A 13,081-nucleotide genomic window follows, 5' to 3' on the forward strand; every position below is an offset into this window, starting at 1 on the left:
TGTCTATCAAAAAATTGTATTTAAATGTTTATAGCCTCTTAATTATTTATTAGCAAATCTTATTATCTAATCTTCTTTGTGCTTTCAAGATACTTTTTATTGCCTTATTCCCAAATGAACACTTTAAAACATAAAATATTTAATATAAATTATGTCACAAGTAATTTTTACACATTAGTTAAAGACTTTATTTGCACAGAGTAATTGAATACAACAATGCACAATGGCCTTTAATACATGTCAAAGAAAAAAGCATTCGTTCTCTAAAGCCACAATGCCACAGTGAGTGTAGATAGAATATTTTAAATACATGCAAAAATATTTACAAAGTTACAGACTTTTGAAAAATAAATCTTGATATTATCTCAAACAAAACAAAAAAAAATTTCAGTTTCAGGATAAGATGACAGAGAAACATTACTTTTAATAAGTTATGGTATCTTAGCTAAAATTCTTCAGGATAAAATAAATATTGCATTTTCAAGCACAAGTATGAGTAGCACAGACAACATTTATATAAACAAAGCTTTGTTTTTAAATGTTTTCCCTGATGCTGAGCCTCACATGAAGCAATGAAGAGATTGTAATTAAGGAGACTCTCACAACATTGTGTTTTTCAGCCTCTCAAAGATCTGTTGGACTTTAACCGCTGGGACAAAGCCTTCTCTAACAATGGTGATGATACCTGAACAAAAAGTGAGAGAGCCTTCCATTAGAGTCCGCTGTGTAAAACCAACATGACAAGAAGGGACTATCTACACTTACCTTCATCAATCCTCAGACAGTTGACCACAGTTGAAGCAACAACTTCATTGGAGTCCCCGTCACAGAGGACCCCTTGGATCTTGTGCCCCAGTCGACTGAGATCAGAAGGAAATAATGGAAAAGTGAGAATTTTTCTATACGCTTATAATGTAGCTGTTTTAGTACCCTGCTGTGTGATAAATGTTTAATAAAGTTCTTTTAGGAGTGTCTTACTTGATGACCATGCTGTGGTGGGTGCTGTCTGGTTCACCACTGGGGTTGGCTGATGTAATAGCGAGGGGTCCAGTGATGTCACATAAGTGGCAGGTCACCGTGTGGTCAGGGACACGGATCATGATGCTATCCCTGGTGCCAATACGGTCATAAGCTTCTCCCACTCCTGCAGAAGAGAAGATAATATTTGAGATAAGGATAACTAATTATTTTATTGACTTATGATCAAACTGTAATTAAAACCAGACAAATTTCAATCCACGTGCATTAACAAAATGACTCCACACTGTTTACCTAGTTTGAACAGCCAGTCTCCTTTGCTGACGATGCAGTTGATGCCTCCTGGATACACATTCCTCATGAACTCCCACAGCAGAGGACTGAAAGGAGGCTTGGCTGCTACCAGCTGCTCTACACTAGAAATGCAAATGAATATAGCCTTCTCTACTGGCCGGTCCTGGAAAAAGGTCATATTTGATGACACATTAGATGCACACGAGAAATTTATTTTATAAAAGCATAGTCACAGTTCAACAAATCCCATCATTTTCTTACTTTGATGTTGTAGATTTTCTCTATGGCCTGGGGATTCTTGCAGGAGGCAGCCAGAGCGTACACAGTGTCTGTGGGAATACTACACACTCCTCCCTCTTCCAGAAGCCCAGCAATTTTTAAGAGGCCGCTGGAGAGGCGAGAGCTAGCCACCGGACATGGCAGCTCCGGAGTTATTTCTGAATTAATGTTTTCCTAAAACCAAACAAAATGAAGGGTATATGCTTAATAATCCATGTGTAATGGAAAACTCTAATAGGATCAACAATTTTGTCATTGGAGTAATTACTTTGATGAGAGGAGGCCCCATTGGCAACACTCTTTGTGAGAAGATGCAGTTTATCAGTGAAGCAAAAGTGCCATAAATGCATACGAGAGACACCAGAGCAAGCATGGCAGCTGTGGGAAAAAGTAATGTACAAATGAGCATATATTGAGGTCTATGTAAATTCAAATAACCCATGTTACTTCATTAATGTGGCTTTTGGTAACTTACTTTCAAGCTCATATGGCAGTTTGTGTAGGGTGGAGAGAAGGAAGCAGACCAGAACCACCTCCATGAGTGTTGTTAGAAACAGAAGAACCAGGTTTCTATAAGCAGCTGGAACAGTTAACAAAAAATTACTAAAGTAATCAAAACAAACCAAGACACAAATATCTTCAAGTGAAAACGTGCAGATATCTTACCAATCAATATAAGAAAAGCATTGATGACCAGGAAGGCGATGGCTCCTGCAGTAAAACCATAATCTGCCTCAGTGGAGAGCTGAATCTGGTTACCTGGTGAAAAGTAACTTGAGATCAGATTCCTGTTGGCAACAAATAATGTCATGCTGTTTATATACTTGCACTGACATACCTGCAAATCTAAACCATGTCCACGTTGCCCAAACAACAACATAGATGGAGGAGATGACTGACCCGAAGCGGCCACCTCCTGTCACTTGCAATCTGCTGACATAGGCCTGGATGATAGCTCCAGAGATCAGGAGCCAGGGGATGGTCAGGTGCAGGAGGAAAGGGTTTATACTCATACTTCTTGAATGAAGAGCTGACAGAGCTGCTACTCCATTTGAAAGATAGAACAGAGGATCTGAGGTCTGATCAGTTTGTGGCAGCACATCCTGATCTCCCTGTTTGGACCTGCATCTCAATGCCCTACACAGCTGCTCAAAGGACATTGGCTGTGGTCCTACAGGTATGAGGGACTTTTCTGCAATGGTGTTGATGAGACGGGTGAAGGTGCCGTAGATGGAGACTGCAGTGAAGAGAGAACAAACTACACCAAAGAAAATGTAGTAACCCTGCAGAGGGATCTGAGGGACTGTGGAGACTGTGAGTAGGACAAAGAGCAAGTTATGGATCAGTTCCAGGACGTCCATGTTCAGGCTCCCCACACACAGCACCAAGGCTGCCACCACAAAGAACCAGTCCCCTACCATTGCTTGCCTTCCAGAGAACACTTTACTGTCTTCCACTATTAACACAGACACCACAAACTCATCCCAAGCTTTGATGAGCCAATATGTGGCGTGGAACCCAAACTTTGTGGTGTGGTAGCAGTCTTGGCGCAAATGGGCGTAGTAGCTGGAGAACAACTGGGAAACTGAGATGATTGATACCCATGCAACACCTAAACCAAATGATTTCATGTACCCAAAGCTGTAGAAGGCAAAGATGAATGGAGCAATGGAGTCACAGAAGAAACCTAAAGCCATTGGCTCTGCATATTTTGTGTTTTTCTTCTTCTCTTGGCATCCACTTTGGGCTTTTCCTGAGTTGGGAGTCCGTAGTAGGAGAACATTAAAGAGTGGGGTCCCAAAACCTTTCAGGGCTAGACGCTGAGTTAGACCTTTGATGAGAAGAGCGGCTGAACCATAGATGGCAAAGATCAGAATGAGCAACTCCAGAACCCCAGAGACCACCAGAGCCCATGAGTCTGCTGCTAGAGCTACTGCTTCAAAGATCCAACTGGCCGTGATAGCTCCAAACACAAAAGGCGTGATGTAGTTGACCGTGGCAGAGCAAAACGCAAGAAGGAAGGACAGGAGAATGTAGGGGACCAGGCCAGCAATTAAAGACTCTTCTATGGACAGAGATAAATAGTACTTCATGGAGTCATTGAGAGACGTGTTACTCATCATAATGTTGGATGAATTGTTCATTTTCTGATCTACTGATGATACCATATTTGGATTTTCAGACAAGGCACCATAGTAGATTCTAGTAACACCATAACTTCCCCAAAGAGCAGCATAGCCAATGAAGACAAAACTGCTCAGGTGGTCGTATTTACGGAAGGAGAGCATTCCAGCCACCAACTGGCCTACACCACCAATCAGGATGAGATGTACACCTTGAAAAAGAGTTGCAAAATGACCATAAGTCCATCTTCTTGGAAAATATAATTATGCTTTATTTTGTTATTTTGTATCCAATTTTACCAGCAAGAATGTTCTCTACTCCAACTGGAGCTTTGCCACTGTGAGCTGTATTGAAGTTCTGAAGAAGTGCAAGGAATGCACTGATCCCATTTGACAACATTCCTAACACTCCCGGTTCCCCATAGAAACTGGCAGGAAACCCATCTGATGCTGCCATGTTTTGTTCTGAATCTACAATCAAATTGAAACATAAAAGAACAACACAGACCAAACAATAAATATCATGAAACCAAACACTTTTGGAGCGCACAAAGCTTCAAACATAATCAAAATGTTTCATTAATCAGAGCAATTGATATGTTTGCATGTTCTTTTACATGTCTTGTGGAAATACTTTCTAGATAAAACATTCTATTGTCCTGGAGTCGTTTCCTGTCTCATCTGTATAGTCATGCATATCTGAGACCTGCTGGTCCTGCTTTGTCAAGAGCGAGCAGAGTCAGTGTTGCAGTTTGACAAATGTAAGAAACAAGCCTGTAGTCACAGTTCTTATCACTAAAAAGCAGCACTTTACTCTTAAGAAAAAAATGTTTTCAACCCCCAAAACTGATTCCTTTCATTTTCTTATTGTAGCAAGATTGTTATAGTTTTGTCAACTCAATTTGTGTTACATATAAGATTGTTTGTTGTCGTGGAGTATCCCTCAACGAAATATAAAATGAAAGATCAGAAAGGTAACTAAGAGTAAGGAAATAAAACCATTAACATGGTATACATGTTTCTGGGATGCAGAGAGGCTACTGTTAAGCCCAAATTATTCAAATACCTGACAGATTTAGGCTTAAAGTAATCTTTTAGTTTACCAACAAGTTTCTTCTGACTGGAATTAATATCAACATTTCAGGGTCCCGACTTTATTGTAAAGCTAACTCCTTGGTTAAATAAAAAGTAATTTTTTAATGAAATCGACCAACTGTACGAATACCTTTGAGCTTAAAAGAACATGCACTCACAAAAACATGCCTCTTGTTAGTAGCAAAGAAAAAGAAAGTGAAGTCTTACCTGTTGATGTCCCTCAGACAGAAGAAGCTTTGATTTGTGCTGCAGCAGGGATGAAAGTTCGTAATAAATAGGACATATGTAGGAGGAGTTCATGAAAATTCCCCCACTCCACAACACATTCAACATGCTGAGAGAGATTACATCACTGGCTGACCCTGCACAAAGCTTGAGCTCTTTCCTCCTCCTCCCCCCTCCTTGAGGATGGTGATGATTCTTGGTGTCACAATGGGGGACAATGACTACCATGGAAATTCTTCATTTTGATTCGATGTAAGTGTGTCACAGACACACCTGCTCTGGCCGTTTTTTGTGGTTATTGTGTGTTCTGGACTATATAAGACAGACAGGTTTACAACTAGAGAAGCATCAGCATCCTTCAGAGAAAAGCTGCTGGAAGCAAGAGGAACAAGAAGAAAGTCTCTGACAGGAACAAGTTGAAGCCATGCTCTCAGTGCTACAGGTAAGAATGAAGCTGTTTCTACATTTGTGAATTTCTAGGAATTCACTTTTTTAGCTTCTGATTACGATCATAAATAAGTAGAAAGAGCATTTAAACATAATTTAAGAAAACATTTTCCTCATTTTTAGACAAAACCCTCAATTTATTCTAGAAAAAATATATATTTTCTGTCGTTATTAAGACTAAATGTTAAGGTACAGTTCTTGTTAAGGACTTGGCTTAGTTCTGGTAAACCACACCTGTTACAGCATTTACACGAGAGGAAAAGGACCTGATTGATATTCATTAAAGTGAGTGAAGTCCACTCTGAGTCACACAGTGATAAAGAAACAAACTGCAGTGCTTTCAGCTTCCTGAAACAGACTTGAATTTTTAGAAACTAGAACGTTAAAGTATAAACCTCGTCTAAAGGTGTTTGAGGTGTAACCAAGCGTACTCTGTCCTCTTTGGCTTGCAGAAAACCATCCGGCCAGTTCAGGTTGCCAGAGGTGTGCATCAGTCTGCAGTTCAGGGTAAGAGTTTCTGCTTAATTTCTCATTTCCCATAGCAAAAGGAAACATGTTTTTACCCAAGCTGGCTCCTGTTGCGCCACATTTTTCAGCTCATACAAACTAACATTTGTTCTTCCTCTCCATCCTTTACCTTGCTGCAGTCCTGAAGCAGCCGGGTCCTGAGGACACGGTCACAGGAAGTTTTGGGAGGTTCATCAGTGAAATCCAGCCCCAGCATTTGTCTCCTGTTGTGTTCCAGCGCAGTAAAAGGATGGTGCTGGACAGCATCGGGGTCAGCCTCATTGGAAGCACAACAGACGTGTTTGAACTGGCCCTGCAGCACTGCCAGGTAAATCAAAACCTTTATTAATATCTTGCAAATCAGTGACCTTATATAATCAGAGGTGCTAAATCAAGGGAGACTTAGTTTGGGGAGCGATAATAAAAGGAGGAAAAGATCAGTGGTTAAATAAGTTTAGTCATGAACAGATTATGTAATACATTTTCTCCTCTGTGTCTGATGACCTTTCAGCACATGTATGCACCTGATTAGTTAGTTTATAAAATAAAAAAAAGTCAGCTTGTCCTAAAACTTTCCATCAGTACATCTGCTTCCAGAGAAGCCATTTGAACATCAAGCTCATTTCATCATAAGTTTCTTTTTAAGTCATTTTATATATTAAACACACTAGACACAGAAAAACAAACTCTTTATATGAAGACTGACAGCAGGAGAACTGAGTCTACTGAATTATAAACTGCTGTTAGTTTAACTCTGATTTATCAGCATCTGATGAATAAAGTCTTTTTGCTTCCAGACTCACTCCATGGACTTTGATGACACCTGGCATCCAGCAACTCATCCATCAGGAGCCGTCCTTCCTGCTGTGTTAGCTCTCAGTGACATGATGCCAGCCAGCTGTAAACCCAGTGGTCTGGACTTCTTACTGGCATTTAATGTTGGCATCGAGATCCAGGGTCGCCTGATGAGGTTCTCCAACGAAGCTCGCAATATTCCTAAAAGGTCAGTTCCTCAGATTTGAAGCCACGTTAGACCAAGATGAAACTTATTTAGTACAGAGCTTCGTGTATGTAGCTTACTTGAATCCACGAGTTTGTTGACCTCTGGTGCTGATCTCAGCACTGTGGTGTACAAATAGCCGCTGAGGTGCAGCATGCAGTCTTTAAGTGTTGTCAGTGAGTTCTGAATGGAGCGTAATGAGGTTAATTTTAGCAGAGGCTCTGTAGCATTTGCACAACCAGCCAAGTGTAGGAAAGAGGGTGTGTGTTTTGCAGATTCAAGTGACCTGACTCCCCTGCTTGTTTTACTGAGAAACAAACAAAACACCTTCAAACACCTTAGCTGGAGATCTGGTGGTTCTGTTAAAATCATGCTCGCAACACATTGGATTTAAAATATCTATTTAGTCACCAGCATGAATGGTTGTTTACTAAACTATCTCTGTTTTTTGTCAGGTTTCATCCTCCCACTGTGGTTGGTCCTATGGGAAGTGCAGCAGCCTCTGCTCGCATCTTGTCTCTGAATCCCTCTCAGTGCAGTCATGCCTTGGCTATAGCTGCTTCCCTGGCTGGAGCTCCGATGGCTAACGCTGCCACTCAATGCAAGCCCCTTCACATCGGCAACGCCTCACGTCTGGGGCTTGAAGCCGCCCTTCTGGCCTCCAGAGGCCTAGAGGCCAGTCATCTGGTCTTGGATGCTGTTGCAGGAGTGGCTGGCTTTAATGCTTTTTATGAAGATTATGTGCCACAACCTTTAGATTCACCCCATGATGGCCATGCATTCCTGTTAGAGGAGCAGGACATGGGCTTCAAGCGCTTCCCTGCCCATCTGGGGATGCACTGGGTGGCAGATGCTGCAGCTTCTGTCCACAAGCTTCTTGTGGGAGTTGGTCCTGGAAAGGTCTTCACAGATCAAGTCCAGGACATCTTGCTCAGAGTCCCCCTATCTAAATACATCAACAGGCCTTTTCCTGAGTCAGAGCATGAGGCTCGTCATTCCTTCCAGTTTAACGCCTGCAGCGCTCTCCTGGATGGTGAGGTGACCGTGCAGTCCTTCACCCCAGCTGCCATGAGCCGCCCTGAGCTGCATGCTCTGCTGAGCAGAGTTCGGCTAGAGCATCCCCATGACAACCCTGCTAACTTCAACCTGATGTACGGAGAGGTCCAGGTCACACTTGTAGGAGGAGACATCCTGAGAGGACGCTGCGATACCTTCTATGGTCACTGGCGCAACCCACTGACCATCGAGAGCCTGAGGAAGAAGTTCAGGAGCAACGCAGAAGTGGTGCTTCCATCAGAGAAGGTTGAGCGGCTGGTTGAGGTGGTGGACAAGCTGGACAGACTTGGAGACTGCAAGGACCTGCTCTCACAGCTACAATAAAGATTAGCAAACCTACACTACAAAGCAACAGGGCAGAGTAACCTTAAAATGAGATAAAAAGCATATGGAACTTTATATTTATACTGAAAATACTTTATCATCAGGAAATGCTTCTTTTATTAGAGAACAAAGACATTTAAATACTTGCTGGTATGTCAGGTTGTATATCTTTAATCTACACTAGAGAAATCTAAAAGAAATCTTCAATGTGAATGAAATAGAATGTGATCAAAGCAATGTAGGAAAATGAATTGCATCTGCACTGGGTATGTTCAGGTATTAATGTTATTTGCGCATTTATTTAACATTTGTATATATTTTATGGCTAAATCAATTGTTCATTAAAATACTTATTTAATTTAATCACTCAAAGATAAATGTAGCATATTTGTTTGTGTTTTCATCCTAATAAACTTCCTGAATTACTAAAATTGTTGTTTGGATGCATAATTCCTGTTAAAAAATGAATGTCGTCTTCTGTACCACTGAATACACACTCATATCTTTCTGTGGTGACGCATGAACAGTTTTCCACATCTTGGGCTCATCAACAACACAAACATCTGAAACAATAGTATAGAGGTCTGCTCCAAAATAGTTAGCCCCCTTGGTTCCAGACATATCATCTGATTACATTGCTTATTGAATATGTATGAAATTGTTTTACTGATGACATATCATCAAAGAAACAACATAGGCTGCAAGGTGGAGTAGTTGGTCGCACTACTGCAAGAAGGTTCTACTGCATAAAGGTTCTACTTCAGCATCTTCCGTACTTTTTGTAGAATCTCTACCCTTCCACTGCTTTGGATCTCCGAGTTTGACGATTAACCAAGGATTAATGTAGGATTAATTGTTAGGTTTTTATCACCTGACAGTGCAGTATAGGTATTACAGCGTAATTCATTTTAATCCTGTATGAGCAGATTGTTTTCAAAAATGGAGGGAAAAATAGTTATTTTAGGAGTATTTGTTGTGACTGAAGAACTTTCCTCACACAACCTCTTCTACAGAAACTGTTAATGGACTTAGTTTGAATGAGGTGTGGCACAAAGACACTGACATCAAAATGGTAAATATAGCGCTTTCTCAAGTCAGAGGACTCCAAAGATCTTTACTTTACAATCAGCCATCCACCCACTCACACACTGACAGTGGTAGGCTATATTTTAGTCACAGTTGCCCTAAACAGAATCAGTGCCACGAAGCTCTCTGACTCCCATCAGCAGGCATGGTGAGTGAAGTATCTTGCTTTCTCTGTCTAGACAGTATTGGGAGCTATATAACTAAAAAATATGGTCATGAATGGTACTAGTTACATATAGAAACATATTGAAATGCATTAAGACACATTGAATTGCTGACTGCAAAATCATAAATGAGTTAAATTAGGAGGTCAGTCAAGATTCACTCCTCTATTCAATTCAATTCAGTCCATTTATATAGTTCCGATTTACATGTTGTCTCAAGGCACTTTACAAAGTAAATTACATCGAATCATACAGATTCCAAGTCAAATATATACATTCCAATTGATTCTAGTTATCAATCGATGCAGTCAAAGTTATTCTATTATTAAAATTGGCTAAAAAGGTTTCTATCTAAGGAAACCCAGCAGACTGCATCGAGTCAGTGACTTGCAGCATTCACTCCTCCTGGATGACCATTTGGAGACAGTGGACAGTCGCTTGCGTTGGTTCGTTGATATTGCAGCAATCTCTCATATTGTAAAAACAACTGACTTGCCTATATTGTCAGTAGGTGGTGGGAATGATAATTCACATGTTTTATAATTTACTTGAGGTAGGAGGCTCATTTCCTGTAAATGTGTTATTTTAATGATTATTGTAGTGATCTATAAGCCCTATGTGCTTTTTGATAGGGTCTTGTCATTCAGGTAAAAAGTACTAACCGTATTGATCTGCAGAAACCGCTTCATTATATGAGTTGAAACAAAACCAATAAAATGTCACCTAAATGGTCCTCTTTATAAAAGTCAAAGACCCAGAGTTTTTCCTGTGATGTATGTCATTACTCCACCTTGATCTGTCAAGCAGGTAAATCGTTTTTTGTAAATCATTTAAAAACAATCAGCTTTTGGCAGGAATGGTTTTATCACAAAGCCACAGAAAGAATTGACTGCCTTGTTCATGTGTACACTTTTTGAACTGAAACAAAAGGCTTCAAGGATTTTGCCAGGAACTCAAGGAACTTCCCCATTCTGGTCTGCAGTTAATGAGTTTGGTGGTTGCTGGGTCTCTCTATCATACACCTGCCAAGTTTAGCCCTGCAAATGGCACCATTAAACAAACTCACCTTTACAGTTTTATGGAGGGGTTTCTGATAAAAAATTGTAAGGGTAAAAAAAACCTAAAGAGGGAGAAGGAAATTATTAACTTTTAATGGTACTGAGTAAAGAAAGTAGCAGTAAGCTTTACTGTTGAGCAATTCTTTCCTATTATTGATATATTTAGTATGTGTTGAGCATTGAATGTATATAATGACAAACCTCTTTAAAAATGCTAAACATAAAACTATGGATCAGTTCATGTTAAGTTAATTCTGCAGAACATCCACAGTAAAGTTCTGTTAAAAGAGAAACAGAAATGTATTGTTTTACCAAACTTTGATAGGTAGAGAGAGCCAAATAATGTCATTAAAAACACCTGGGGTGTGGAGAGATTCTGAGAAGACAGAAGCAACAAAAGATCAGAGACACATATCTCCAGAACAAGAGAAACCTGCAGAAATTTACATGGGGAAAGGAGTGAAGAAAAACACCACCGTACTAAATGTATGTGAATGGAGAGCTGACAGCTAAGTTTGGGTCTACCCAGCAAACTGTGAGGAGGCCCAGAGTCACCAGTACAATGTATCAGCAAATAGCATAGAATATAGAAGAAAAAAAACATTACAGAGGATGAATGTATCATTAATCCATTTGAAAATAATATCACCCAACTGTGGACTACATTTTATGTGCATATAAAAGTGTAAGAAGGTTAATTACTTGTTTTAGGTGGGACCTCTGGCATCAATGGAGCAATAAGAAAAGATCTGCCCTGTGAATCTATGCTTCCAGTAAAACAAAAAGGAAACACATTTAGATGGTTTATCTTGGAGCTGATAAATGCACACATTACAAGAGAAAGGGTGTGTCTCTGTGGAGTAAGTCAGTCCAATTCAGTTCAAACCCATTTATTCATTTAGCATCTGTTCAAGGAAAACAGATGGTTCAAAACAAAGTTTGGTTCAAAACAAAAGATCAAACATGAAAACAAACTTGTAATTGTGATTATCCTACATATTAAAATGTGAGAAATATGTGAAGAGTTAACAACTACAACAGATACCACAAAAACACGTGGATGAAGTTCCCACAAAATGATGTTTCATCAGGAGGCTTTTGTTGGGTGGTGAAAATCTTTTTATTCAGAAGTGACAGCGGTTTATTGCACCTAATATTAAATATGATCAATTTTAAAGCTTGAACTGAATCTGAATGTGAAACTTTTGTTCAAAATAAAGAGATCACATATAAAAACAAACATGCTGTTGTTATTATTCTATATATTAAAATGTGAGAAATATTTGAGTGGGGAACAACTACGACCTCCTATTGAAAAAGAGCCTGATTCTTTTGGACATGGTGGTTTTATCCCTCACAAACAGTGAGATTGTTTTTTCATTCAGTGTCATCAGTGTGGATCATTATATAACTAATCATGCACACCTGTATGATAAAACATCATGATAAATCTAGACATATAAATGGGCACTACTGAGTCTAAAGATTTCACAGGTGCTGAAAAATAAAAATGAGTTTGCACCCCAAACATCTTTTCTATTGCTTATTGACATTTCCAGCCAGCTGAAGGGAAGTGGGAACCCCCTGTGTTGTGCACAGTGTGAGGCTGGTAAGCAAATATGGCAGCACTAAATTTATTTTGTTCTTTAAGTCTGGAGTGAATTTAAACATGAACAGTTCAATCAGTTTTACAGAAAAAAAGATTATTTTAAGCACAGTTTGAGATATATGAAACTGATCACAGATTCTTCTAAAAACAGTTTGTGTTGGTAAAACCTAACAATTAAAAAAAAATAAAAATACAGAAATAGAAATAAAAATAGCATTTATACAACAACAACCACTGGTCATAGTGGACTGAGAATCAACATGCATTTTCTCTTCACCCACATGAAACAGCAGCAAACAGTGGTGACAAACGAAAGACATGAGCCTCCCTGCATCTATAATTGTGAGATACACTACCATTTAAAAATTTTAGACAATTTCTCATTTAATGGTTTTCTTTATGTTTATGACTGTTTACATTGTATGTATATTGTCATTGAAGGCATCAAAACTGTGAATGAACACATATGGAATTATGTAACAAATGAGAGAATGCTAAGAGAGCAAAGCAGTAATCAAAGCAAAGGGTGACTATTTTGAAGAATCGAAAATATACACATTTGTAGAGTTATTTAACACTTTTTGTTTACTAAATAATTTCATGTGTGCATATTCATAGTTTAGTTGCCTTTGGTGAGAATCTATAATGTAAATGGTCATGAAAATAAAGAGACATTTTAGGTGAGAAAGTATATCTAAAACTTTTGACCGGTATTGTAGATGTTGTAGATGTAGGTGGAGTTCCTACATAAAATGCTTCATCAGGAGGCTTTTGTTGGGTGCTGAACATCTTTTCACACAGAAGTGACAGAGTGGGTAGAGCATGCAGGTAAATCT

At 39.4% G+C, this 13,081-nt stretch overlaps 2 protein-coding genes across 2 annotated transcripts; one reads left to right on the forward strand and one right to left on the reverse strand.

Moving 5' to 3' along the window:
- Positions 1–232: 232 nt before the first annotated feature.
- LOC124860833 lies at positions 233–5,091 on the reverse strand. The gene is made up of 11 exons (XM_047354424.1): positions 4,977–5,091; positions 3,975–4,145; positions 2,390–3,886; positions 2,218–2,310; positions 2,027–2,131; positions 1,820–1,929; positions 1,534–1,725; positions 1,273–1,435; positions 979–1,144; positions 766–860; positions 233–685 (listed from the first exon to the last, which is right to left on the reverse strand). The coding sequence occupies exons 2-11, from the start codon at positions 4,129–4,131 to the stop codon at positions 600–602; spliced, it is 2,664 nt and encodes an 887-aa protein (XP_047210380.1). The 5' UTR covers positions 4,132–4,145; positions 4,977–5,091; the 3' UTR covers positions 233–599.
- Positions 5,092–5,418: 327 nt separating this feature from the next.
- LOC124860060 (cis-aconitate decarboxylase-like) lies at positions 5,419–8,670 on the forward strand. The gene is made up of 5 exons (XM_047353037.1): positions 5,419–5,436; positions 5,894–5,948; positions 6,089–6,276; positions 6,746–6,951; positions 7,404–8,670. The coding sequence occupies exons 1-5, from the start codon at positions 5,419–5,421 to the stop codon at positions 8,326–8,328; spliced, it is 1,392 nt and encodes a 463-aa protein (XP_047208993.1). The 3' UTR covers positions 8,329–8,670.
- The last annotated feature ends 4,411 nt before the right edge of the window (positions 8,671–13,081 follow it).

Source organism: Girardinichthys multiradiatus, chromosome 23, assembly GCF_021462225.1.
Source record: "Girardinichthys multiradiatus isolate DD_20200921_A chromosome 23, DD_fGirMul_XY1, whole genome shotgun sequence".
In the NCBI taxonomy this organism is placed as follows: domain Eukaryota; kingdom Metazoa; phylum Chordata; class Actinopteri; order Cyprinodontiformes; family Goodeidae; genus Girardinichthys; species Girardinichthys multiradiatus.